Here is a 24,975-nt window from a genome sequence, read left to right on the forward strand (position 1 = left end):
CCCCCCGGTTTAACCGGGGACCCTGCACATTCCCAACCCTGCAGTCCTCTCCCGCACAGGGGCGGTGCTGGCTCTGCCCTCCGCGGGTGCCCGCGGTGACACGGCTCCCCCCGCACACCCCGGCCCCGCACCCCGGGGAACCCCCCCGCGCTCGCCCTGTGCAGCCGAGCGTCCCCAGGTGCCCCCGCACCCAGCTCCCCCCGAACCGCCCGCTCTTGGCCACAGTCCCCGCATCTCGGGGCACCCCCGTTCTCACAGCACCCCCCACCCCCCTGCGCACCCCCAAACGCGTTCAGTCCCCCCGGAGCAGCTGCGGGGCTGGTGGGCGCGGGCTGCCCCCCAGAACACCCGCAGCCCGCAGGACCCCGGCCTCTGCGGCAGCCGCGGTGGCCCCGGTTTTGGGGACACTACGCCCAGGCTGGCCTCAAGGTGGCAGTGGCCCCCTTTGTCCCCAGGACTGCCCGCAGGGTTGGGGTGCCAGCAGGGCAGCACCCCGGGGGGCGGCACCGCCGGGACCCGCCTGCTCCCGCTGGGGCGGGGAGGATCCCCCGGGGTGGGCGAGGGGTGTTGCTGCGGTGCCCACGGGGAAAAGGCTGTGACCCCCGTGGTCGAGGGGCCGTGGTCCGTGTGAGTGAGGGGCGGTGGTCACCATGTCTGTGTCCCCCCACGGGGAAAGGGCTGAGGGACCACGGGTGAGACCCCGCACGTCTGGGGGCTGCTGCGGGGACCGCAGGGAGCCCAGAGCCTGCCAGGGTGATGGACGGGACGGGACGGGAGCAGAACGGGGCTGAGCCCCGTGGGCAGCCCCTGGGGCGGGCAGGGACATGTGCAGGAACGCGGGCAGGGACCGGGCAGGAATGCTGCGGGTTCCTGCCCACGCCTCTGCCCGCCTCCAGCCCTGCCTCTCCGGGGCACTTTGCTCCCAGCCCTGGGAGAGCGGGAGCGGGCACGCACAGCTCAGCGCGGTGACACGCAGCCACCAGCCCCGCCAGCATGGCCACCAGCCCCGCGGGGGACAGGGGTGCCCCGAGGGTGCCCTGCTCCTGAGACCCCAGCCCAGGAACTGCAGGTGAGCCGGGACAGCCCACGCTTGGTGGAGAGCAGCAGCAGGGACACCCCCCCAGCAGGGACAGCCCCACCAACCCACGACCACCCCACCAACCCAGCTGGGCTCTGGGGCTGGCCTCATGTAGGACAGAGGTGGGACCCCCCAGGGCTGGATGGGGGTGTGTGTGTGGGGGGGTCAACCAGTTCTCCCCCATCCCCAAATCCCTCCATGCATCCTCCTCCCCATCATGCCACTGCCTTCCTCCATCACCAAGGGCCTTCATCCTTCCCAATGTGGCCACCTCCTCTCCTTCATTTTGCTCCTTATCCCCTACATCTCTGTCTCCTCGCAGGGCAAAGCTGCCCTCGAGCTCCTGCAACTTCACCCAGGGAGCTGGAGGGACAGGGAAAGCCTACCCAAGGTGAAAGAAAACCCTCACCTCCCACCCCGCTGAGGAAGGGGGTCACCTCAGAGCAGGGCAGCACCCGACCCCACCAGTGTCCCCAGGGAGGAGGCACCAGTGCCCGGGCAGCGCTGGCAGATCGTGCTTTGGCTGCTCTTGCAGTCAAAGGGAAGGATTGGAAAGAAATGAGGTCAAGCTCCCCTTGTGCCGGGGCTTTGGCTGCACAAACCAAGTGGTGATTAGGGACAAGGGTCCTTCTGCAGGATGTTTTTGCATAACTTCCCCTTGTTTTGCAATACCCAAAAGCTTAGGCGAGAAGAAAAGCCTCATTTTTCCCCGTGCTCCAGGCTCACCCAGCCCCACATCCCTTGGCTCCCCTCGGATATCTGCTCTCCCATCCCCTCTCTGAAGGTCCTACCTGCTCCACCAGGATCCCTGAGTCCCATCCCGCCAGCAGGCAGGACTTTGGCGCCTGGGCAGAGTCTGCCTGCAGTGCTGCCCCACTCATTCATTCAGCGGCATCTTTCCAGCTCTCCTGTAAATCCCCAAGGCAGGAAGCCTTGGCCAGCTGCTGGGATACCCCACGTTGGGGTCACCTGGGGCTGGGGGCGGCCACTGGAGCTGAAGGATGCGTTCAGGCTGGTTCAGAGCTCCTGATCCTGCAGCAAAGGGCCAAGGGCAGCACCTGCCCCCCGATGCACGGTCCAGTCTCTGTCCCTTTCCGCTGGCAGGTGGTCATGAGAGTGATTTGCAGGACCCCTCGCTGCTTCCCGGGACACTGGCCCATTCCAGAGGGATGTTCTTGCCATGAGCAAGAGATTTTCCAGCATCACAGCCCTTGTGCACCCAGAAAACGGGCAGGGCAGGAGCAGGCATCACCTCCCCAGCTCCAACCCTTTTGCTGCAATGGGAAAAGGTGGGAGATTCCTTCTGTCTCCAACTCCAGCAGCAAGCCTGACCACTTGGCTCAGACCTCACCAGAGCTGTGATCAGTGCCTCCTTGAGAAGCCCGTGCTGGAGAGGCCATGGCCAGGGAGAGCCTTGCTGGAGACAGCAGCAAGGAGCAGGAACAGGCCTGATGGTGACGTGTCCTCGGGGTGGACTGACGTGAATCAGTAACTTAAGCCACTGATTTTGATCTTGACTACAGATGAGGAAGCAGAGAAGCTGTTGAGATAAAACCTGCCAAACACCATCACCTTCTGTGTTCTGATTTTTTGGTGGTTCCCCCCCAAAGGAACCTTGCAATGGAGCAGTTAAATCCTGCTGCTGAGCAGAAGCAGCTGCCAGAAGCCAAGTACCTGCACTCTCCTCTGAGCAGCCCAGCACCATTCAGCTGCTCAGGCTTCTTCCTTATCTCTTTCTCAAACCAGGTTATTACTTTTTATTTATTGACTTCATCCTATCTTGGTTGTCTGTTGACATATATCACAGGCACTGGCTTTGGTCACTGAACCTGGCAGCACCTCCAGTCCGACCGAGCTCAAGGCTTCATGCTCGTTTGCACTCAGAGGTTAGAAGAGGAAAACAAATCTCCTGGTGCCTCGTGTCCTCAGCAGCGTGGTGGCTTGGGGAGATGCAGCTGCTGGGCTGGGACCAGCACGACCAGCAGCCCTTGGGACTACAGCTGGCACCAGCACCCCGAGGTTACCAGCTGGTTTTCCCTCCCGGTTCTGGGAAAAACAGAGCAAGTTCTTCCCACTGTTAATGTTTGATCAGGACCTGCCTGTTGCTCTCTGAACTCATCCTTGCAATAAAGCCAGGCAGCTGCCCGTGCCAGGCGCTGCGGGCAGGCAGGGTGTTTGCAGGGTGTTTGATGGGAGCCCCAGGCTGCAGCTCAGCCCACAACTCAAACAGGCAGCCCCGAGGGGCCAGTCCTGCAGCCCATCTGCCTGCTGCTGCGTTTATGATCATCCCTGTAAACTCGGAGGTGTCTCTCCTGGTGAAGCTTTGCAGGGAGAAGATGCATCAGAGCTCAGCTCAGCCCCTGGGCAGGCAGCACAGCCACGTACACACCACGCCAGGCTGCGTGGCTCGCTGGCGAGGGGCGAATGGGAGATGGATGGGGAGGCAGCCAAGGAGCCTGGGAGGACTCTGCCTTCCACCTCGTGCCACCAACACCAGTATCCCACCAGTGTGCATCATCTCCCTGAGTCCTCCTCTGGCCTGAATGAGTTTTGGACCAAGAGCAACTGGAGATGCCGCAGCTTTCCCTCCGTCACATACAGTTTTGGCTATGCCCTTATCTCTGCTGGCAGCATGGCAGGTGCTCCTGCTCCCAGGTTACTCATCCCAGCATCTATTCCTGGCCAGCAGAAGCTGCTCTGAAATCTCTCTGCCAGGTGTGGAGGGGCGAGGGCATGGGCAGCCTTCACCGGTCCTTTGCTGGACTCCATGATGGTGGCAGAAGCTCCTTCTTCCTTTTGGAGGAGTGGGCTCTGAGCTTCGGGCACCCTGAGAGGCAAACACAACCCTTTTCCAGCTGGCCCTCACGCCTCAGCCCTGGAGCCCGGTTGTCCAGGAGGATGCAGATCCCAGCCTTTCATCCCAAACGCTGCAGGGGGGGGGGATATGTCCTGCCTGCCTTGTGAACTTGCACGGTCTTGGGCTGGGACTTGGCTCTGGCTCAGCTCCTCTCCATGGGGCTTAGCTCATCCCTCTCCTACGGAGAATACCCGGCAGCTGGAGGCCCCTTGCCGTCCAGGGACACTCTCTCCCAGTTGCTCCTTTAACAGCCCCCCAAGGATTTCTCTGGGCCATAATATTCCCCCAGACAAGCCTTTCTTCTCCTCCTGCCTTTCTTCTGTCAAGGAGCCCCTCTGGGACGAGCAGCATTGTCAGGATGGTGCCAATTAGGCTGAGCTGGCTTCCAAGAGGCTGGGCTGGCACCGGCCGGGGCTGCTGTTGCTCATCAAGGCCTCATTGTTCGGCGCGCCGTGGGGCTGCTGCCCGGCGGGGCCGGCACGGCCCTGTGTCCCAGGCACGCTTCCTGGCTCCACGCGGCGCTGGAGTCCCCGCGCGGGGCTCCGAGGGGTGATTAACGGGTGTCGCTGCGGGGGCTGGCCAGGGGGAGGACTCGCCAAGCCCCCCTGGGCTCCCCGCCAGGCCCCAGCGCGCCAGCTGAGGAAAAGCAGAGAGCAGTCAGAGTGGCCCGAGCTCCCTGAGCTGGGGGGGGAGGGAGGGCAAAAAACCTGGCATCTTTGGCTCCTTCCCAGGCTTTGCGCCCCGCAACGCTCGGGATCGGCGACTAACGCGCTTCTGTTAACTGCTCCCCTAGATCTGGCTGGGAGAACATGGCCACTTCAGTGAGGACCTTCCCCCTCGGCCTGTGGGCACCGACGCCGGCGCCCTGGCCGGGAGGAAACACCACCGGGGCGCCAGAGGAGAAGTGCGTCTTTGACGAGGAGTTCAAGTTCATCCTGCTGCCCGTGTCCTACGGCATCGTCTTCGTGGTGGGGCTGCCCCTCAACTCCTGGGCCCTGTGGATGTTCACCTGCAGGATGAGGCCCTGGAACGCCACCACCATCTACATGTTCAACCTGGCGGTCTCCGACACGCTCTACGTCCTCTCCCTCCCCACCCTGGTCTACTATTACGCCGACCGCAACAACTGGCCCTTCGGGAAAGGGCTCTGCAAGTTCGTGCGCTTCCTCTTCTACGCCAACCTCTACAGCAGCATCCTCCTCCTCACCTGCATCAGCGTTCACCGCTACATGGGCATCTGCCACCCCATCCGCTCCCTCAAGTGGGTGAAGACCAAGAAAGCCCGCATCATCTGCGTGGGCGCCTGGCTCGTTGTCACCATCTGCCTCATCCCCAACCTCATCTTTGTCACCACCAGCTCCAAGGACAACAGCACCCTGTGCCATGACACCACCAAGCCCGAGGAGTTTGACCATTACGTGCACTACAGCTCTTCTGTCATGGCCCTCCTCTTCGGGGTCCCCTTCCTGGTCATCGTCCTGTGCTACTGCCTGATGGCCAAGAGGCTTTGCAAGTCCAGCTTCTCCAGCCCCGTCTCCCGAATGCCCTCCTACAAGAAGCGCTCCGTCAAGATGATCGTCATCGTGCTCGCCGTCTTTGCCGTCTGCTTCGTGCCCTTCCACGTCACCCGGACCATCTACTACACCTCCCGCTACTTCCAAGCCAACTGCCAGACCCTCAACATCATCAACTTCAGCTACAAGATCACGAGGCCCCTGGCCAGCATCAACAGCTGCCTCGACCCCATCTTGTACTTCATTGCCGGGGACAAGTACCGGGGGCGGCTGCGCCGGGGGCCGGCCCATCGGCTCCGGCCCGTGCCCACCTACGACCTGGCCCTGGTGTCCCCCTCTACAGACAATGTCACGGGAGGCAGCCACACTGCCAGTGACACCCGAGGGACAGGGACGGCACGGAGCAGAGGTGGCTGCTGAGGGGCCCACAGAGGGGTTACAGGAACCTCACCCCTGGTCTCCATCAGTGCACCCCCTTGTCGCGGCACCCCCAAACCTGTCCCTGGCAGGGCAGGCACCGTGGGGCTGAGGATGGGTGGCTGTGGGTCTTGTTCCAGCCCTGCCGTGGGAGAAGGGTGTCAGTAGTGCCGGGGCAGGACAGCCACCTTCCCATGGGAGTGGGAAGGACACTGAGAAAGCCGCCCTGGGATAGCAGGCTGGCCCGCAGCACACGTCCCATCCCGGGGTGCTCCCTGGGGACACCTGGGGGCTGGCAGGTCACTACAGAGGAGGGACACTCCCCAGGCACTGCCCTCTCAGCAGCCACCTGAGGGGACTGGACTGAACCCAGGCACAGAGGTGACACCAGGCCCCGTGTGTGCCTGGCAGAAGCCCTCAGAGATGTCCCCATCACACTGCTGGCCTTGGGAGAGGTGGGGAGGGACTCAGCACGGGGCACCCGCTGCCCATCACCCCCCCCAATAAAGCCCCTTCCCCTTTCTGTACAAACAGACCTCTTTCTCCCCACAGCAGGGGGGACGAGGCGCCCACCCCAGACAGCCCTGGAGAGCAGAGAAAGGCCAGTGGCCACGTCGGTGGCACCCGCGGTGACGGGAGAGTCCTGGGGAATCTGCCCTGGTGGGTGTTTGCTTTCCAAATGTTTACCCAGCCCTGGTGTTTGCCCAAGTGCCTGCGCAGAGAGGAGCAGAGATGCCTATCAGCAATGTCACCACTCCCACGTCACCCCGGGCAGGGATGGGACAGGGCTGCCCTCCCCACCAGCAGCCCCAGGAGGGGCTGGACCCGTTGTCCCCAACAGGTCCTGCCAGCCCCTCCCTAGGGAAGGGAAGGACACAACATCATCGGGGTGTCCCCCCCAGCCAGTGACCCCACACAGTCACATCCCACCAGGAGCTGCCCAGGTGACCTGGGGAGGGAGAGGACCCCAGGGCTGCCATGTCCCAGCCCCATGTCCCCATCCCACCAGACACCCTCACTCACTGCTGAGCCTAGAGCAGAGGAAAGACATCCCTCCTCAGCCCAGTTAACCCAGTGAGATCCCATTATATCCCACCTGGCCCAGGAGGAGCCGGGAGCTGCTTGGTTGCACCTGAGTGATGCAAAGGTCCCCACCAAGCATGGCCCCAGAGATGGGACTGACAAGGAGAGGACACAGGTGGGTGGCATGTCCCCCAGGCAGGGAGCTGAGGGGCACAGCCCATCCAGCCCCCCAGCACACACAGGCAGCAGTGGGGGAGTTGGAAATCTGTATTGGGTACAGAGGTGGGGGGAAAAGCCCACCTGGGGCCAGGGCAGCACCCACCCCCACCCAGAGCTCCATGGTCCCAGCTGAGGCCACTTCCAAGGGTCCCCAAGTCCAGGAGAGTGTCCCCCCCCGCCCCTGGGGAATGTGTCCCCAGCCTGATCCCACTTGGCATCAGGATGCCACCCCAAAGAGTCCGTCCCATTCCCTCCTCCCTCAGCTCATGGTCTCCTGGTTTTCTTGGTGGGACTGCACCCACCCCTGGCCCCCCAGCCTCATGCCACCCCCCCCACATCAGCCCCATGTCCTTGGGGGATGGCTGCGTCACCTGTAGCCCCCCTGAATCCCTTTCAAGGCGGACCCTTTCTCAACCTCCCCTTCACGTCCTCCTCTCCTCCCACCTCCTGCTCAGGTTGTTGGCCAGAGGAGCAGAGGGCCAGAGCGGGGACTGTCCCCCAGGTGTCTCTTGGGCCAAGCCAGCCAGAACCCCCACCCCCAGGAGCCAGCCAGCCCTGTGAGTCAGGATCTGGCTGCTGGCGCCGGCCGTGCTCAGAGGATGTGCAGCTCGTCCGTCTCTGACAGCCCGTACTTGGTCTTGTTCTCGTGGAAGAGCTTGAGCAGGGAGCTGATGTACATCTCATGGTACATGTCCACCACCTCAGGGCTTGGGTTCTCGATCTTGGGCACCATCACTGGCTCCCCCACTGCCAGGAGGGGAGGAAGGTCAGGCTGGTGGTGTGGAGACGTGCTCAGCTCATCAGGAACAAGAGCTGAGCATCGCCTTCCAATGCCATCCACCACGGGTTGTCCTCTTCCTCCACTCCTCCACCTCCTAGAGGTCCCTGCTGCCCCAGCGGATACTCACCCACGGTGGTGATGGGTCTGGGGTAGGGGAGGAAGCCCCAGGACTGGACGGAGGTGAGACCCCGGCCGTAGAAGACACAAGGAGCAAAGCCCATAATCTTCTGGAAGCGCTGTTGGATGCTCCTCATCCAGCTGCCCTCCTCAAAGACCACCTGGCGAAAGAGGTCGTTCTCCCCGAAGGAGAAGGAGGGGACCAGGTGTGCCCTGCGGAGAGGACACAGCGAGTGGAGATGGGGCACCGGGACCCCGAGACCCCCGCGGCGGCAGGGCCGGGGACCCACCCGTGCTGCAGGGCCATGCGGACGAAGCCCTTGCGCTTCCTGAGGACGAGGGTGGTGACACCAGGACGGCAGGAGAGCGACTCGGCCGCGCCGCCGATGACGATGGCCACCGCGTTGCCGGTGCCGTTCTTGGAGAGCAGGTACCCGATGGCACGGCGTGTCACCGGGCACAGGCCTGCGGCGGGACACACCGTCTGTGCCAGGGGGCAGGGGACACCCAGGGACCCCCCGTGGGACCGGGCCTGGGGGTCCATGCAAGGGACAGAGTGGGGTGCAGGGAGGGAGCAGAGGAGGTGCGGGCAGGGAGCTGGCAGGGGGAGGGTGGAGATCAGGCAGGGCGCAGACAGGGCGTGGGCAGGGAGCTGGCAGGGGGAGGGTGGAGATCAGGCAAGGGTGCAGGTGGGGCACAGGCAGGGTGCAGACTGGGTGCTAGCAAAGTGAGGGTGCAGTTCAGGCAGGGGGCAGGCAGGGCGTGGGCAGGGTGAGGATAGAGTTAGGGTGCTGGCAGGGTGAGGGTGCAGTGCAGGTAGTGTGCAGGCAGGGTGCAGACAGGGTGTGGGCAGGGTGGTAGCAGGGTGAGGGTGCAGTTCAGGCAGGGTGAGGGTGCAGTGTAGGGGCAGTGCAGGCAGGGAGCAGTGCAGGGGCCAGTGCAGTGCAGGGTGCAGGGCAGGGTGCAGTGCAGGGTGCAGGGTGCAGGTGCAGGGTGCAGGCAGGGTGCAGTGCAGGGTGCAGGGTGCAGGTGCAGGGTGCAGGGTGCAGGTGCAGGGTGCAGGTGCAGGGTGCAGGCAGGGTGCAGGCAGGGTGCAGGCAGGGTGCAGGTGCAGGGTGCAGTGCAGGGCAGAGCAGTGCAGGGTGCAGGCAGGGTGCAGGCAGGGTGCAGGTGCAGGGTGCAGAGCAGTGCAGAGCAGTGCAGAGCAGTGCAGGGTGCAGGCAGGGTGCAGTGCAGGGCAGGGTGCAGTGCAGTGCAGGGTGCAGGTGCAGGGTGCAGGCAGGGTGCAGGCAGCGGGCAGGGTGCAGGCAGGGTGCAGGCAGGGTGCAGAGCAGTGCAGGGTGCAGTGCAGGGTGCAGGCAGGGTGCAGAGCAGTGCAGGGTGCAGGGCAGGGTGCAGGGTGCAGGCAGGGTGCAGGCAGGGTGCAGGTGCAGGGTGCAGGGTGCAGGGCAGGGCAGGGTGCAGGGCAGGGTGCAGGCAGCGCCCGCAGCCTCTCACCCCCGCTCATCAGGTACTCCCTGAAGACGGGCAGGCGGAAGTTGCCGGCCAGGGTGGTGAGGTAGGGCCGGATGCCCGGGAACATCCCCCCGAAGCCCGTGGAGCCGGTGATGAAGTTGCAGAAGGCGCCGACGCAGAGGATGCCGTGGGGGTGGGAGCCGATGATGTAGTTGTGGCTGGGGGACAGGTCGTGCGTCTTCACCAGCTGCGGGGACGTCAGGGGGGGGCAGGTCCGTTTGTGCGGTACCACCACCCGAGCCAACAGCCCCGCAGCCCGGCCCGCCGCGCTCTACCTTCACGGGGAAATAATCCCGAAAGTGCCGCCAGACGGGCCATCGCCGCAGGCACGGCAGCCTCCTGCCACCTGCGGAGCAAGGAGGGCTGGCAGGAGGGGACGGGCACCCCCCCGGGCAGCGGGACCCACGGGAAACGCTGCCCCGGGGGACCCGCCCTGTCCCTGCTCCCGCCGGGGTGATGATGGGGCAGGGAGAGGAGGGAAAGAGCAGGCGGGATGTGGGGCCCCCCAGTTGCCCTGGGATGGACCCAGAGAAAGGGGCAACCCCCTGCCCCACGTCCCTCTGAAGAGCTGGGGGGGGAGAGGGGGGGATTCTGCCCATCCCCACCTTTCTCTGGCGTGTCCCAGTCAAAGATGATCCAGGCCAGGTAGAGCGCAGAGATGGGCCAGAAGCTGGTGAACACCAGGTAGATGAGGAGCAGCAGGCTGACGGCTCCTGTGGCATCAGAGGGGGTGAGCGGCTGTCCCCCTGCCCCACCAGGACCCCCCCAAAGTCCCCCCAAGCTCACCCAGCAGCAGGAAGCTGAGCACCCACTGCAGGACGGAGAGGAGCTGGAGCCAGGAGCGGACGTCCCACCGCGAGGGCCAGGGGGACACCAGCAGGGTGCGCAGGGCGGTCTGGATGCTGGCACGGCTGCCTGTTCGGGGGGGGGGGACATGACACCCAGCCCAAAGCCACCACGGGGTGCACAGACCCCTTCCCAGCAAGCTGGTGGGGTCTGGGGTCTGGTGGGACCCACGGCTGCTCGGGTTGGGGTACAGAGGTGAGGTGGGAAGGGAGGATGGGAAGGATGAAGCAGTTTGGGTGAGGAAGGGATGGATGGGGTGGGATGGGGGGTGCTCAGCCCCAGGGAGCTCTGGACCGTGCCAGGAGGTGACCCTGGGCGGCCCCAGGCAGGGGCAGCTGGCAGGCTGGGCATCCCCAGCCCAAACACATCCCTGAGCCTGTGTGCACCAGTGGAGCTGAGCACAGTGACACATCCCAGGCCTCTCCTGTGCCCTCCTTGGGATGCTCAGGCTCAGAAGAGGATTCAGGGCTTCCTCAGCCAGCAAGCTGCCTTGACCCACACCCCAGCCACCCCCCAAAGCCAGCAGGCAGGGTGGCTGCCCACATTGAGCCTTGTCTCCCACGGGGGACAGTCCAGCAGCCACTCCACTCCCCCCCCCCACCCCTTCCAGCCAACCCTGGCCAACCATTAACCACCCCGGGCTGGGTGCCAGGATCCAAACTCCATGTGCAGCCCCATCCCTCCTGCCCAAAACAGGGGCAGGAGTCCTTCCAGCACACTGCTCCTGGCCAAAGGTCTGCTGTGGCTGAGACCACCTGGTCTGGCCACAACTGTGAGCTATAGAATCATGGAATGGTTTGGGTTGGCAGAGACCTCTAGAGGTTATCCAGTCTGACCCTGCTGCAGTGAGCAGGGACATCTTCAGTTAGATCAGGAGATGAAGTTTTTTCCCCAACACTGATAAAGCCAAACAGACCCCATCAGCTCCTGTGTCACAAAAGCCTTGTTTTCTTGGGAAAACAATCCAAATTCAGCATGCTGGTCAGCTAGAGATGCTCAGACAACAGCAGATCTGTCCCCGTGACACCCCAGCCAAGAGACCCTTGGGTTGGAGGAGAACAACCAAACCCCAGCCTGGGTGGCTGGTAGTGGTTCAGCTCTTCCCAGCTCAACCCAAACCACGACCAGGACAACTGAAATGTCAAACACTGGAGCCACCACCAGCATGGAGGGTTCTTCCCCTCCCCCCGAGCAGGCTGCCATGCTTTGAGCAATCTCCCCCACTCCCCCAGCCCTGTCACTGCAGAGCTTCCCAAAGCCCTTGGCTTTTTTTCCAGGGAAGATGCAAAGCTCTGCCAAGAAAACCCGTGGCTACCAAACCGTTGCTTTTTTTTTAGTTCCTTTTTCTACCTTCTCCCCCAAAACACTCCGTGAATGTCCAGACTACAGACAGAAAAAGGGGAAACCCCACAGGCTCCACTGACAACCCCATCCACGGTGACAGAATTCTCTTCAAACCCAGAAATTTGGGTTCCAAAGCTCAGAGCAGCGAGGAAAGTCAAAAGGGAATTTGCAGGAGCATCTTGCAGCAGTAACTTTACCAAATGCACTGTCAGAAATGTCATTCCTGTGGAGCAACCCCCTGTTTCCCCTGGTGCTGTCAACCCCAAACTGCCCCAAACACCTCCCTTTCCCCCCAGGCTGCCTAAAGCAAAGAGGCAACGGTGACAAGAAACACCAGTTGCCTGACCAGCTCCTTGCCTTGGCATCCCAAACCATTCCAGCACACTTTGGAAGTCTCTTACCACTCAGGTTTTGGGAACAGGCTGCAATGATGGTTTTCATGGTGGCAGGGTGTCCCACTCCAGAGCCTGGTCCTGCAGGTTAGAAGGTGAGTTGGGAAATACCGAAGGGCGATTGATTGTGTGTCCAGCTGATTTAACCAGCTGACCCAAGGTAAACCCCGCGCTGCAGAGGGGAGCAGACCCACTCCAGCCATGGCTTGTGGGGTGAGGAGAAGACCTGGTGGTCCTTGGGAGGATGAGGAGTCCTGCTGAGCAGTGAGGAGCTGCTGTGGGGAAAGGCAGGTGCTGCTCCTCGGGAAGTCTCCGCTCCTCGGGAAGGTGCCGGTCCCGGCCGCCGGCCCCCGGGAATGGTACCTTCCTGTGCTGGGTATTTCACAAACCACTGCCATGCTCCACTGCTGTGACCCCTCCAGGGCCACCCAAAAACGTCATCCTGCTCCACAACATGGGAACAGGGCCCACCAGACAGGCCCTGACCCTCAGCCCCAGCCTCCAGCTCCATCCCCTGCTCTGCTGCGGGGCCGGCCAAGCGCTGCCTGCCAGCCCAGGGAGGCTGGTGCTGCCTGGACAGATCTCGGGGAAAAAAGAAGAAACAAAAGCAGCTGAGGAGCTACTGCTTAGGATCTGCCTCTCCAGAAGCCCCTGCCAGGAGAAGCCAGGTAACATCAAGTGTAGGAAAGGGATAAACATATGTAGCAGATTTCAGGTGGTGTGGAAGCAAGAAATACGTTTCAGGAGAGAGGTTTGGAACCCAGGAACTCACAAAAACCCATCATCTGCTTTTGTAGAGACTACCTGGAAAAAAGGGTGCAGCAGCATCCACAGGGGTAGATTAGCTGAGAGGAGCTGAGACTGCTACAGAGAAAACATCAAAGCTCTTCCACAGCTTTGCTGGCCCCTCAGGGGTGCTCGAGTCGTGCCAGTGGGAAGGCAAAACCCCGGATTAATTCAGAATCCTGCTGTCCTCCAAGGTAAGGGAGCTCTCTGCTGATGGGCCCAACTGCACCAAATCACAGTCAGTGCCTCCTGCCCTGCTGCAGGTGGCACATTGCCCGTGTGCAAGCAGCAGCCATGCTTGGCTTGTTTTTTTATCCCAACATTTGAACAACTACAGCCATGCTGGGTGACTCCAGAGCTTCCAGGCTCCGCGCTTTCCTGCCCAGGAATGTGCCTGCCCTGCTCCAGATCAGTGCCAGGTACAGCAGGGCAGTCATGCCCTCTCCTCTGCAGGATTAGTGCCAACAACTCCTCACCTTCAGAAGAATCCAGACAAGGCTTTCACCCCTTCAGGGTTATTCTGTAAGGAGATTTCAAAGCACAGTGACAACCAGGACACTGCTTTGCTTTTGAACGTGGCACCATTTGTCCACGTTGGCCCCTGTGGGCACACAGGTCGGGCACCAAGTCAGGTGTGCTACAGCCCCACAGACACATCACACTGAGCAAAAGCACAAACATTTCCACTAAGGAATTTGTACTATGTGTAGCATCAGCCTTTCAAGACTTCACCCTCCAAACATCTGATCTACTTAATAAAGCAAATATCCCAAGCACTTCAGGCTGCCCGCTCGGGGAGGAGCGGTGGGATGAGCCTGTGGAAAGGCCACTGGACACCCAGCTGCACACAGACCTCCCTGCCCAGGCTGTGCTGTGAGCTGGGAAGCTGTGGCTGAAAAAGTCTGACACTGCCTGCTTCCCATCCCCAGCGCCCTGGTGACCAGCCTGGGTTTCTGCAAAGACTTGCTCTGGCAGAGCCCACAACAAGGAGCCAGGGATTTTCAGGAACTAGGCAGCACAAGAGATTTTATTTTGCTTAAAAGATAGAGAAAAAATAAATACATCCACCCACAATACAAAGAGCAGTTTCCAAATCAATGTACTTTTCTTTCAAGGACCTCCTCTGCCAGGGAGAGCAGAGGCAGTCAGACCCCTCAGAAAGAGCTCCACTGACCAGGAGCTCTGTGCTGTCACTGTACACAACCAGTGCCCTCAGCTGACATTTAATGTACACCAAAGCAAGCTGTCACGTTTCCTCCTTGGACTCCAGTGTCTCCCAGAGAAGCCATGGATCCCTCTGCATATGTACAGTGTATTTATTCCTGTATCTCCAGGACACAGGCAACTCTTACAGGATTTCCACTCCCTCTGCAGTGGGGGCATCAGCCCATGTTCTGCCGGTTGCCGTAGCCTCTGGGGTGTGTGTCTTTCCAGTCATCCCAGCTCCGAGCTTTCTGAAGAGCTTCCTCATCATCATCCTCCTCTTCTTTTTTCTCCTGCTCCTGCTTTTGCTGCTCTTCATCAGCTACACCTGCTGAAGGTCAAGAAGAGGAGTGAGGGGCAGTGAGACAGTGAAGGCAAGTTCTCAGAAGTGAAGCCCTGCCAGGAGCTGGCTGGGAGACAAAGCTGGAACTTTCTCGAGCAACCCAGATATTCCCACAGCCTCATTAAGTCTGTTCTTACCTTTCCCCAGTCAGTGGGTGTTTTACACCCTGAGAACAGCCCCGTTCACCCTCCCCCTGGAGAGGCTTCCCCAATTCCCTGCCCTAGTCTTTGCCTTCCCTCTCAGTACCTGGTGCCCTCTGTGCTGTGCTCTGCTCAGACAGTCCTTGCCTCCTGCGCTGCTCGTACCAGTCATCCACTGTCATGGTGGGCAGCCCAGGGTATCCCACACCAAACACTCTGTGGGGAGGCAGAGACAGTCAAAGCACTTCAACATGGCTATGGATGAGCAGAAACACAGAACCATTCATTGCTTTGGTTGGGAAGGACCTTAAAGATCATGGAGTCAGACCTCTCACCTGCTCCCCAGGACGATGCTCAGCCACGAGCCTCACACAGAACCTCTGTGCTCCCCTGGAGCATCAAGGGGGGCTTGGGAGCAAAGCTGGATCTACAGCCTGGCACACCAGCCACAAGGGCTCTGAAGAGTTCATCCTGCTTGTTTAGAGGACTGCTCTAGTCCAAAGACCCTGGATCACTTCCCCAGCCCAAAGGGGAACACTGTGCTCACACAGCTTGCCAAGGAGAGCCCTGGGAACTGAACGAGGCACAGCTTGCCCAGATACATGACAGGCTGAGGGCAAATCATGCCAAAAGCATGACAAGAAACCTGTTTTCTATCCCATTTTGTGCTTTAGCTGCCATGCTCCTTGCAAGAATCTCATGGTGCCCTCAGGTGTCAAGACCTGGATACCCTGGGGAAAGCCTTACAGTTCAAACCTGTATTGCTGTGACTGGTGACTCTCCAGCAGGTATGGCATCTCCCCAGGGATCACTGACTTGAATTCACTGAAATCTTCCTGAGTGTACATGAGATTAAAAGCCCACATGCTCTTTTTCAGCACCAGGCTCTTTGTTTTAACAGTGAAGGACAACCCTGTTGTATCACAGAGAGGTTGGAGGGGCAGATAAGCCTCTCCACAGCTTACCAACCAGCAAGCACGTGGCCTGGGAACTAACACAGGGGTATTTGCTTAATACAGTCTCCTCTTCTGCCATCCTGACAGGAGGAAAAAGGGTTAGGGAGGGCACTGCAGCATGCTAGGGATGGAGAAGATCAGGAAAAGTGGGAGAAACTAAGGGGGCCTACAGGAAAGCTGGGGAAGGACTTTTTACAGGGGCTTGCAGTGAGAGGACGAGGGGGAATGGTTTTAAACTGAAAGAAGAGAGATTTAGGTTAGAGATCAGGTGTAAATTCTTCAGCGTGAGGGTGGTGAGACACTGGAACAGGCTGCCCAGAGATGATGTGGGGGCTCCATCCCTGGAGATGTTCCAGGGCAGGTTGGACGGGGCTCTGAGCAGCCTGTTCTAGTGGGAGGTGTCCCTGCCCATGCAGGGGGGTTGGAACCCCATGGTCTTTAAAGTCCCTTCCAACTCCAAACATTCTGTGTTCCTGTGAAATGCACCAGATGCTCCCCCATCCCCTGCCCAGATGCACAGCAGGTCCCACCTTGATGCAACCTGCTGCCTGAAGGTAAGAACTGGCTTTCTGCATTTGAAGAGTTTTCAGGCTTGACCTGAGAACAGAGCACAGCCTCACACTGTGTCTAAAATCATCACAAAGCAACATACTTGGCCTGAGCAGCATCCCGGGTAAGGAGGAAAGGTTTCAGTGGGGGCCTGGCTGGCCGAGCAGCGCCGTGGGGTGGAGCTGGAGGCTGGAGATGCAAACAACAGTCACCAGAGAATCGTGTGGGTGAGAGCCCCCCCTTCCCACCCCACACACAAGTCACGAAAGGTCTCGCCAAAGAGAAATGCCTCTGCTGTCAGAGCAACACCCCAAGATGGACAATTCAGGCCTTAATCCAGTTTAAATCACGGGCTCCATCTGGGAGTTTCGACAAATCACTTCTCTTTGTGCCTTTGTTACACCCACCCTGCTCAGAGCAGAAAGCTGCCAGAGCTAAACCAGATCAGCTCAGATCAAAGCATGAAATATGGCTCATTTTTCCCCGGGATCAAACCAGTCCATTCTGAAGCAAGTAGAGCTCATCAGTCCTGATGAGATCACCCAGGGCACTTCAGAAGAGCACAGTTCTGCAACACCAGTAATGAGCTGCACAAACCAGCTGTGCCAACAAAGCTGGACTGTGGTTTGTGTCAGCACATCATGAGCTTTTATTTTTAGACAGATGCTTTCTGTGAGTAACATAAAGCCCAGGAAAAAAAACTATTCTACATGGGAATTGCAGGTCTAGGAGAAGCTTTCAGCATTCAGAACTGGCATTGCTTTGGTAACATCTGGACATTTTGCAGACTTGCACAGGCTTGGAAGAAATCACCAGGATCTTTTAACCACAGAATCATTTAGGTTGGAAAAGACCTTTAAGATCATCAAGTCCAACCTTCAGCCCTACTCTACCACGTTCACCATTAAACTGTATCCCCAAGCACCACATCTAGACAACTTTTAAACACACCCAGGGCTGGTGGTTCAACCACCTTCCTGGGCAGCTTGTTCCAATGTCTGACAAACCCTCTAGAGAAAGTATTTTTCCTAATGTCCAGCCTAAACTTCCCCTGGTGGAGCTTCAGGCTGTTCCCTCTTGTCCTATCACTACTTAGCTATGAGAAGAGACCAGCACCCACTTCTCTGCAACATCCTTTCAGGCACTTACAGAGGGCAATGAGGTCTCCCCTCAGCCTCTTGCTCCTCAGACTAAACAGCCCCAGCTCCCTCAGCTGCTCCTCATAAGACTTGTGCTCCAGGCCTCTCACCAGCCTAGTTGCTCTTCTCTGCACCCACTCCAGCACCTCGATGTCCTTCTTGTATTGAGGTTTCCAAATTCAATTTAAAAATGTCCTTAGTTCTTCAGAGTGAAGGGTCTGGCAGAAGCCAGCCAAGTGGAGGAAAGGCACTGCAGGCAGACTGGTTCAGCTCCAAGGCTCAGCACTCTGCACCTCACAAGCCACCACTGTCTCTAGAACATCTGCCAGCACCAGACAAAAACCACCCCACTGCCTGGTCAGGTTTAGACCAAATCCCACCCACTTGTGCTGTGATTGAGTCACAGAACCATTCAGGTTGGAGAAGCCCCTTGGGATCACCCAGTCCAACCATCATCCCTGCTCTACAAAGGTCTCCCCTAAGCCACATCCACCAACACCACATCCAAACCACCCTTCAGCACACCCAGGGATGGTGACTCCACCACCTCCCTGGGCAGCCTGTTCCAGTGTCTGACCACTCTTGCTGTGAAAAAATCCTTCCTAATGTCCAGTCTGAACCTGCCCTGGTGTAGCTTGAAGCCATTGAGCTCAATTTCAACCAACAACTCACAGAATAAAGCTTCTGAAACTGCTGTTGAACTCCTCTGAGGTCTGTTTACCCACAACAATGTCTATCACTGCCTCTAACTACCCACAGCACCTGCAGTGCAGAAAAGCTCTCGTACCTGCTTGGCTGTACCTCTGCTCCTCAGGATGACCATCTCTTGGTCAATGCTCTCAATCTCCTCCAGGCTGGTGCTGATCCATCTCTGGGTTTGCAGGATGTAAAACTCCCGTGTCTGGGCCTCGTCCGCTTGCCCGCTCTCCACGCAGGTTCTCATGGAGGCCAACCTGTTCTCCAGCTCCTTCCTCTGCTTGTATCTGTCTCAAACAGAACAACACGAGACCATTTCAGGCACCTTCCTCCAACACAGCTCAGATACAGTGTCACCTGAAGTAAACAATTCCCTCTTTCCTAATGGGAGGTGCCCCTGCTCGTGGCAGGGGGGTTGGAACCTGATGATCTTCAAGGTCCCTTCCAACCTCCACCATTCCATGAAATACCATCAAACCACCTCCTTATCCCAATCCTCTTTTCCCAGAAGAATCCCAATCTGCTTCAAGAAGGCTTTGGAAATGCAGTTATTCACACAACAAGCAACACCAACATCTCTTCCTCTCACCTTCCCCATCACTTCCACCTGTCAACTCCAGTTCAGACACCACTCAGAACCTTTACTGCTCTTAACAGCTTGAACAGGATCTTCTGCATTTCAGAAGAAAATGGTACAAAAAAAGGGAGGTTGTGATGGTTTCCTGCTGTAATGGAAGTTATCTCCTGACTGCTAAAAGCAGCCTTGAAACAGGTTAAATTTATAGGCGCCCCTCTCCATGAGTTTTTCCTTCTCCTAAAAGTTGAGCAGTCCTTGGGAATGAAGCCTCCCAGGGAAAATTAGGCAAGCCTGGCAAAATTAATCTCCTGGAGAAAACAGGACTTCATCTCACTGGCTCCTTCACTGGAAAAATACTGATTTTGTGCTGCTTCTATATGACACAAAGATACCCATGAAGCTGCTTATAAGGTGGATTCAAACACTCTTCAGTTTCCACCTCAGGTGGTTTAGTGTGGGTGGGTGGGTTGTTCTTTAATAGAATTTTGGTTTTCTGGCTGTTTTTTTTTCCCCCTTTTCAGGAATCAGTTATTGAAGCAGCACAACCTGCAGGCTAAATCCTGGTGTCCCACTTCCTTCAGCTGCAGTGCTAGCTGAGGGACACAGAGGAAGAGCCAAGGAACAGAAACCTATGGGAGCTGAAAGGACAAGGACCATACAAGAGCTGTTCTGAAAAACAACCCCACCCACAAGTTTGTTCTTGCAATCCATGACAGCAAATGTAACTGCAAAGTCTGGTCCTGGTCAAGTCCTAACCTGTTGGTGACAGAGCTCACCAGGCAGGTCCTTCTGTCTGCCTGGGGCAGGAGCTGGGGAGGGGGCAGCAGCTGGGGAGGGGGCACAGGCAGCAGCTGGGGAGGGGGCAGGAGCTGGGGGAGGGAGCAGGAGCTGGGGAGGGGGCAGGAGCTGGGGAGGGGGCAGCAGCTGGGGAGGGGGCAGCAGCTGGGGGAGGGGGCAGCAGCTGGGGGAGGGAGCAGCAGCTGGGGAGGGGGCAGCAGCTGGGGAGGGGGCAGGAGCTGGGGAGGGGGCAGGAGCTGGGGAAGGGGGCAGCAGCTGGGGGAGGGGGCAGGAGCTGGGGGAGGGGGCAGGAGCTGGGGGAGGGGGCAGCAGCTGGGGAGGGGGCAGGAGCTGGGGGAGGGGGCAGGAGCTGGGGGAGGGGGCAGCAGCTGGGGAGGGGGCAGGAGCTTGGGGAGGGGGCAGCAGCTGGGGAGGGGGCACAGGCAGGAGCCCCTGTGAGAGGAGCTGACAGGCCCTCAGTGCCCACCCCCAGATGATGTGCAGCCCTGAGCCCAGCCCGGGCTGCAGAGGCTTTGCTGTGCTGAAACCCCAGGCCCTGCTGTCTCCTCTTATCCCAAACCCCTCTCAGCTGGGTTACTCACTGAAACACAAACCCCAAACACCATTTAAACAGCTCTTCAGCCCAGTTTGGGCCTCCCAGTGCTACCACAAGCAACAACTTGATTGTTAAACCCCCCCAACTAAAGCAGGGCAAAAAGAGGCACCAACTACCTCTTTGTTTTGAAGATCTAATAAGCAGGTGGGTAGGAAACCTCCATCCTGGGTGGCTTTACACTGCTAGTGGTGATTAAAGAACCCATCCTAAGAGCTTTTCTGTAGCTCTTCAAAGACCAGAAACTAAATCTCCCCAACCTGTGTGCAGTGCCACTAAAAAAATCTGGCACCTGTCTTAAAAGGAACAGCTCCTGATTATTCCACTGCCCAGGGAACCAGGACTTTCCTGCCAGTCCTTGTCTGTCCCACCTGGTGCTGCCTGAGGGTCTCCCCTTTCCTCACACCCAGGACAGCAGGGCACAAATGCTACTTGCTTTCCATAATTTATACAAATCAATGGAGACTCAATGTCTGGTGACATCCAGCCTTCCTGGTGGGCAGAGCTCTGGGAATGCCTTTCCAGAAGGAAACCAGCTCTAGCTTTTCAGGTGAACAGGTTAAAGACTTGGACACAAGATAATTATAAAAGGAAAATGCATCTTTTCTTGGATCAAAATTACTGTGTAAAAGAGTCTGTAAATGATCACGTGCAAGTCAAGTAATGGCTTTTAAACTGACATCTGGAATTCCTGGGATGAAGGAGCTGGTGTCAGACTGTGGTAATTTATTTCCATTTTGGTTTCTCAGATCTGCAATGAATTTTGGAAACACAAATTTGGAATTACAAAGCAAGTGGGGCTTTGTCAGCATTTCTCTGCAAGAATGAGGATACTTTATGGAACTTCCATCAGGGCCATATTCCTGTGATTATTCCAGCTGGGACTTCCAGGTAGAAAGTTCCTACACCTGATTAGTTCCACTGGCTTCTGCAAGTGGATTTTTCAAACTTTAAAGGTTATTTCCATTCTCTCAGTTAACTTGTGTGGCTGCTCTTCAGGGTTTGAAAAGGGATATGGTGATGTGCATCATGCAGTGTTTTGTTCATGAACCACAAAACCTTCCAAGCACTGTTTACCTTCTGGTGGGTTTTTTTTTCATTTATTATTGTTTTTGGTGAAAGGTTTGGAAGTTGGTGGATTTCAAACCATGCCTACACCTGGTTTTTGTTAGGACACAAGAGTGCTAAGCACCCGGGTTGAGGTTTCCTTGGAAAGGAAGATAAAGTTCTTAAAGCTGTATAGTTGAGAGATGAAGGCAGCACTCACCTCTCGATCTTGGCCTGCCTGCTGGAGGCCATGGCCACCAGGCTGGCCTGGGGTCCCCGGGGGGTCTGGCTGCCAGCACCTTCCTCTCCCGGGGGGCTGGGGCTGGCAGGGGGCAGCTGGAAGCTGCCCAGCCCGTAGCTCTTGCAGAGCTTCAGGAAGGCCCAGAAATGGGCCCGGGCGCTCTCCAGGTGCTCCAGCCTCTTGCTCAGGTCCACCTGCTTCAGCGTCAGGGCGCCCAGCAGAGCGGGCAGCACCAGGTACTGCAGGTCGGTGGAGGCGATCTCCTCCAGCTCCTCGTTCTCGCTGCCAGGGGGAGAGACCAGACCGAGCCCTCCCGTTCCTGCTCCGCTCCGGCCAGACCCGGCCCGCCCTGCCGCGGCGTGTCTGGAGGCGGGGAAGGCCCGGGGGGACCCTCCCCACGCCCGGGGGACCCTCTCTGGGCCTCCCCACTCCCGGGGGGACCCTCTCTGGGCCTCTCCACACCAGGGGGGACCCTCCCCATTCACAAGGGACCCTCTCTGGGCCTCCCCATTCCCGGGGGGACCCTCGCTGGGCCCTCCCCATTCCCAAGGGACCCTCCCCACACCCAGGGGACCCTCTCTGAGCCCTCCCCATTCCCAAGGGACCCTCTCTGGGCCTCCCCATTCCCGGGGGGACCCTCGCTGGGCCTCCCCGTTCCCAGGGGACCCTCTCTGAGCCCTCCCCACTCCCGGGGGGACCCTCTCTGGGCCTCCCAACACCCACGGGACCCTCCCCACACCCAGGGGACCCTCTCTGGGCCTGCCCCGGCCCAGGCCCAGGCCCCGTCCCTCACCTGAACAGGTCCAGCTCCGCCACCATGGCGGCCGCTCGCCGCAAGGCGTCCAGCCCCTGCCGCACCTTCTCCTGCACGGCCGGGGCCCCCGAGGAGGGCTCGTGGCCGGCCTCCAGCTCCTCGCAGAGCCGCCGTCCCGCCGCCAGCAGCTCGGGCAGCCGCGGCCCGGGCCCCGCCGCCATGCTGGGCCGGCACGCGCCGCCGGAAGCGCCGCCGGGGCGGCCGGAAGTGACGCGGACCCACCTCCCCCCCCAGCCGCCATCTTGGCGGGGCGGGCGAGCGGCGGCCTCGGCGCTTCCCGCGCGTCCCGCCGGGCCCTGGGGTGGGGAAACCCGGCGGCAGCCGGTCCCTGCAGCACCCCCCACACCGCCGGGACGGCCCTGCGGGGGCTGGAGAGCGCCGAGCGGCTGAGGGAGCTGCGGGGGTCCCGCCACCCAGGTGAGGGGAGAGCTGCTGGCGCTGCCCCGGCCTGAGGGGGGCTGGGGGTGAGGGGAGGCCGGGCTCTGCTCCCCAGGAACAGGCGGAAGGACGAGAGGAAACGGGCTCAGGTTGTTGCCAGGGGAGGTTGAGGTTGGATATCTTGGGAGAAATCTCTTCCCCAAAAGGGCTGTCAGGCCCTGGCCCAGGCTGCCCAGGGCAGGCGGGGAGTCCCCATCCCTGGATGTGTTTAAAAGCCCTTGAGGTGTGGAGCTGAGATGTCTCTCCAAGTATGTGGAGGGACACGGGTTAGTGGTGGCCTTGGCAGGGCTGGGGGAACAGTTGGTCTTGGTGACCTTAAAGGTCTTTCCCAGCCAAAACGATCTCATTGTCCTGTTCTGTGATTATCCCAGGTCACCAGGCAAACTAGACCAGGAGATGGGGAAATCCAGATGAGGCCCTCTTGGTTTTGAGCTGCAGAAAGCTTTGCCTCTAAGAGACAAGTGGGTTAGCTGCTTGGAAGCTCCTGAATCTCCTTCCTAGACGTGAATGAGCCTTGTTTTAAATCTGCTGTCTCAGCTGGTCAAGAGTAGGTTTCACTGACACTGTGGGAGCATGAAATCAGTGGTAGTGGGCAGGATCACCCACAGTCTGCTCATCAGCTCCAGGATATCAACCTGCACGTGCCCATGTGTGTTCTCTTCCTGCCTGGCTTTTTGGGCTGCCCCTTCTCACCAGAGAGGCAATGTTGGAGGGCATAAATACCCAGCAAGCCCCAGTTTACACCACAAGGAGCCTCAAGCTGGAGACTCCAGGACTAGTTGCTGTGATTAGTCCCACTGCATGTGAAAAGGGGGAGCTCCCAGGCTTTGGCCAACGGGGGATCAACCTATCCCAGTGTCTCCCAGTTCTGTCCAGTGTCTCTGTTCTGTAGGTTTTCAGCATAAAGTCTAGGGATCCTCCTCAGCTTCAGGAGGGTTCTTGCATTCCCACTCCCACCCTCGTGGTGTCTTGCACTCAGCACACGTGTGGAACATCTGACTGTGCAGATCCAGGAGGCCTGTCCTGTGCTTCCCAGCACATCACACCCATGTTCAGCCTTCCTGGAAGGTCTCAGAGCTTCTGCAGGTTGTCCTCCAGCACACAAGTGCTGCTCCAGCCAGGGGGAAGCCTGCCTGGCAACCCTTTGCTCCACAGCAGGGACACAGTGCTCACAGCTGACAGAGTCCTCAAAATCTGCACAGCCCCAGTCCTGGGCTGGTGGGAGGATGCTCCTGGAAAAGCCCAGCAGGATGGCAGCCCCAGGGTGGCTGGTGGGCCCACATCAGCTTCTGCTCTGTGTTCTGCAGCTCCCTCCCTGCTTCCAAGCGTTTGTGTGAAGAGCTTTGGAAGGGTTCACAACAGGAATCAGCAACCTGGTCTAGTCTGGCATTGCATGTGGGGTGGGAACCATGCAGGGGGGTTGGAATGAGATGATCTTTAAGGTGCCTTCCAACCTCAACCAGTCTGGGATTCCATGATTCTGTGCCCAAGGACCCTCAGTCTGCAGCCCAGCTCCCCCTCCCATCTTAGGGCTGTTACCTCTGCTGCCTTTTCCCTGCCCCTCAGCTGAAGATCCCCATAAGGACAATCCCTAATTACTATTTGTCATCCTTAGGGCATCGTGACATTGCTGAACACCACAGAAATAAAGAACAGAGATGCAAGGGTTTTTCCTGGAGAACAAGTGTTTCCTCATGTCAGTGTCTTGTGGTGCCCTCATGTTGACACCAGCTGTCCCAAAGGTCAAAGCAACATCCCCCAAAATACTCACTGCAGTGCAGATGTTGATCAGCAGCTGAGCCCAAAGGCAGCAGCCCCATCCCATGTCTCCTGGCTCAGCTTTCTCTGTGGAGAGCACAAGCAAAAAGTATGTGGAGGTCCTAGAATCATTAAGGTTGGGAGGGACCTTCAAGACCATCAAGTTCCAGCCCCCCTGCCATGAGCAGGGAACCACTAGACCAGGCTGCACAAAACCTCATCCAGCCTGGCCTTAAAAACCTCCAGGGATGGGGCATCAACAGCCTCCCTGGGCAACCCATTCCAGTTCCTCACCACCCTGAGAGTGAAGAATTTCTTCCTAATATCCAACCTAAATCTCCCCTCTCTCAGTTTAAAACCATCACCCCTTGTCCTATCACTGTCTTCTCTGATGAAAAGCCCCTCCCCAGCTTTCCTGGAGCCCCTTCAGGCACTGGAAGCTGCTCTAAGGTCTCCCTGGAGCCTTCTCTTCTCCAGGCTGAACACCCCAACTCTCCCAGCCTGGCTCCAGAGCAGAGCTGCTCCAGCCCCTGGATCATCCCTGTGGCCTCCTCTGGACTGTCTCTAGATCATTCTTGTGCTGAGGGCACCAGAACTGGACACAGGTCCTGCCCCCCAGTCCAGGGCTGGAGGGAAGAAACAACCCAGAATGTTCTTGAACACAGAGTCCTTCTTCCTCCAAAATGCTTCCCTGGTTGCCAACAGCTTCTGGAATAAGTTATGCAGCATCCCTCAATGAATAAAGAGGAAAAAAAAATAATAAAATCAACCCATGCTTTAGCAACCAAGTCAAAA

General features: G+C 58.8%; 3 protein-coding genes and 1 long non-coding RNA gene across 12 annotated transcripts; 2 read left to right on the forward strand and 2 right to left on the reverse strand.

Annotated features, from left to right (window-relative positions):
- Positions 1 to 936: 936 nt before the first annotated feature.
- Positions 937 to 6,397, forward strand: P2RY4 (pyrimidinergic receptor P2Y4). Of its 2 annotated transcripts, none has more exons than XR_007890690.1 (2): positions 937 to 1,069; positions 2,183 to 2,646. XR_007890690.1 is itself a non-coding variant. In XM_051630339.1 (2 exons), the coding sequence occupies exon 2, from the start codon at positions 4,745 to 4,747 to the stop codon at positions 5,867 to 5,869; it is 1,125 nt and encodes a 374-aa protein (XP_051486299.1). In that variant the 5' UTR covers positions 937 to 1,069; positions 4,729 to 4,744; the 3' UTR covers positions 5,870 to 6,397. The 2 variants fall into 2 exon arrangements, 1 of the variants encoding a protein (XP_051486299.1); XM_051630339.1 differs by lacking the exon at positions 2,183 to 2,646 and adding an exon at positions 4,729 to 6,397.
- Positions 6,398 to 7,138: 741 nt separating this feature from the next.
- Positions 7,139 to 12,208, reverse strand: LOC127389651 (diacylglycerol O-acyltransferase 2-like). Of its 7 annotated transcripts, none has more exons than XM_051630341.1 (8): positions 12,113 to 12,208; positions 10,308 to 10,436; positions 10,127 to 10,234; positions 9,797 to 9,867; positions 9,504 to 9,708; positions 8,297 to 8,471; positions 8,017 to 8,219; positions 7,139 to 7,855 (listed from the first exon to the last, which is right to left on the reverse strand). In XM_051630341.1, exons 1-8 carry the CDS (start codon positions 12,150 to 12,152, stop codon positions 7,701 to 7,703), a joined length of 1,086 nt encoding a protein of 361 aa, XP_051486301.1. In that variant the 5' UTR covers positions 12,153 to 12,208; the 3' UTR covers positions 7,139 to 7,700. The 7 variants fall into 7 exon arrangements, with proteins under 7 accessions (XP_051486301.1, XP_051486307.1, XP_051486305.1 ...); XM_051630345.1 differs by lacking the exons at positions 7,139 to 7,855; positions 8,017 to 8,219; positions 8,297 to 8,471 and adding exons at positions 8,478 to 8,822; positions 8,889 to 8,972; positions 9,036 to 9,176 and having other exon boundaries at positions 9,464 to 9,708; XM_051630347.1 differs by lacking the exon at positions 8,297 to 8,471 and having other exon boundaries at positions 9,504 to 9,679.
- Positions 12,209 to 13,898: 1,690 nt separating this feature from the next.
- IGBP1 (immunoglobulin binding protein 1) lies at positions 13,899 to 22,157 on the reverse strand. 2 transcript variants are annotated; one of them, XM_051630475.1, is made up of 6 exons: positions 21,964 to 22,157; positions 21,150 to 21,452; positions 18,007 to 18,202; positions 16,184 to 16,269; positions 14,682 to 14,791; positions 13,899 to 14,420 (listed from the first exon to the last, which is right to left on the reverse strand). In XM_051630475.1, exons 1-6 carry the CDS (start codon positions 22,143 to 22,145, stop codon positions 14,272 to 14,274), a joined length of 1,026 nt encoding a protein of 341 aa, XP_051486435.1. In that variant the 5' UTR covers positions 22,146 to 22,157; the 3' UTR covers positions 13,899 to 14,271. The 2 variants fall into 2 exon arrangements, with proteins under 2 accessions (XP_051486435.1, XP_051486434.1); XM_051630474.1 differs by having other exon boundaries at positions 13,899 to 14,423.
- A 64-nt stretch (positions 22,158 to 22,221) lies between these two features.
- Positions 22,222 to 24,975, forward strand: LOC127389667 (uncharacterized). Its single transcript, XR_007890693.1, has 2 exons — positions 22,222 to 22,401; positions 22,794 to 24,975. It is a non-coding gene; the product is annotated as an uncharacterized LOC127389667 (long non-coding RNA).

This window comes from Apus apus, chromosome 12 (assembly GCF_020740795.1).
Source record: "Apus apus isolate bApuApu2 chromosome 12, bApuApu2.pri.cur, whole genome shotgun sequence".
NCBI classification, from domain to species: domain Eukaryota; kingdom Metazoa; phylum Chordata; class Aves; order Apodiformes; family Apodidae; genus Apus; species Apus apus.

Excerpts from the sequence above, each read along its gene's own strand:
- P2RY4 (XM_051630339.1), top strand. The coding sequence starts at position 4,745 with ATGGCCACTTCAGTGAGGACCTTCCCCCTCGGCCTGTGGGCACCGACG.
- LOC127389651 (XM_051630341.1), bottom strand. The coding sequence starts at position 12,152 with ATGAAAACCATCATTGCAGCCTGTTCCCAAAACCTGAGTG. Across the intron at positions 10,437-12,112 it reads CTGTTCCCAAAACCTGAGTG|GCAGCCGTGCCAGCATCCAG; the intron begins GTAAGAGACTTC and ends CCCCCCGAACAG. Across the intron at positions 8,220-8,296 it reads CGCATGGCCCTGCAGCACGG|GGCACACCTGGTCCCCTCCT; the intron begins GTGGGTCCCCGG and ends TCCTCTCCGCAG.
- IGBP1 (XM_051630474.1), bottom strand. The coding sequence starts at position 22,145 with ATGGCGGCGGGGCCCGGGCCGCGGCTGCCCGAGCTGCTGGCGGCGGGA. Across the intron at positions 21,453-21,963 it reads GCGGAGCTGGACCTGTTCAG|CGAGAACGAGGAGCTGGAGG; the intron begins GTGAGGGACGGG and ends TCCCCCTGGCAG. Across the intron at positions 16,270-18,006 it reads GCAGAGGTACAGCCAAGCAG|CCTCCAGCTCCACCCCACGG; the intron begins GTACGAGAGCTT and ends TTGCATCTCCAG.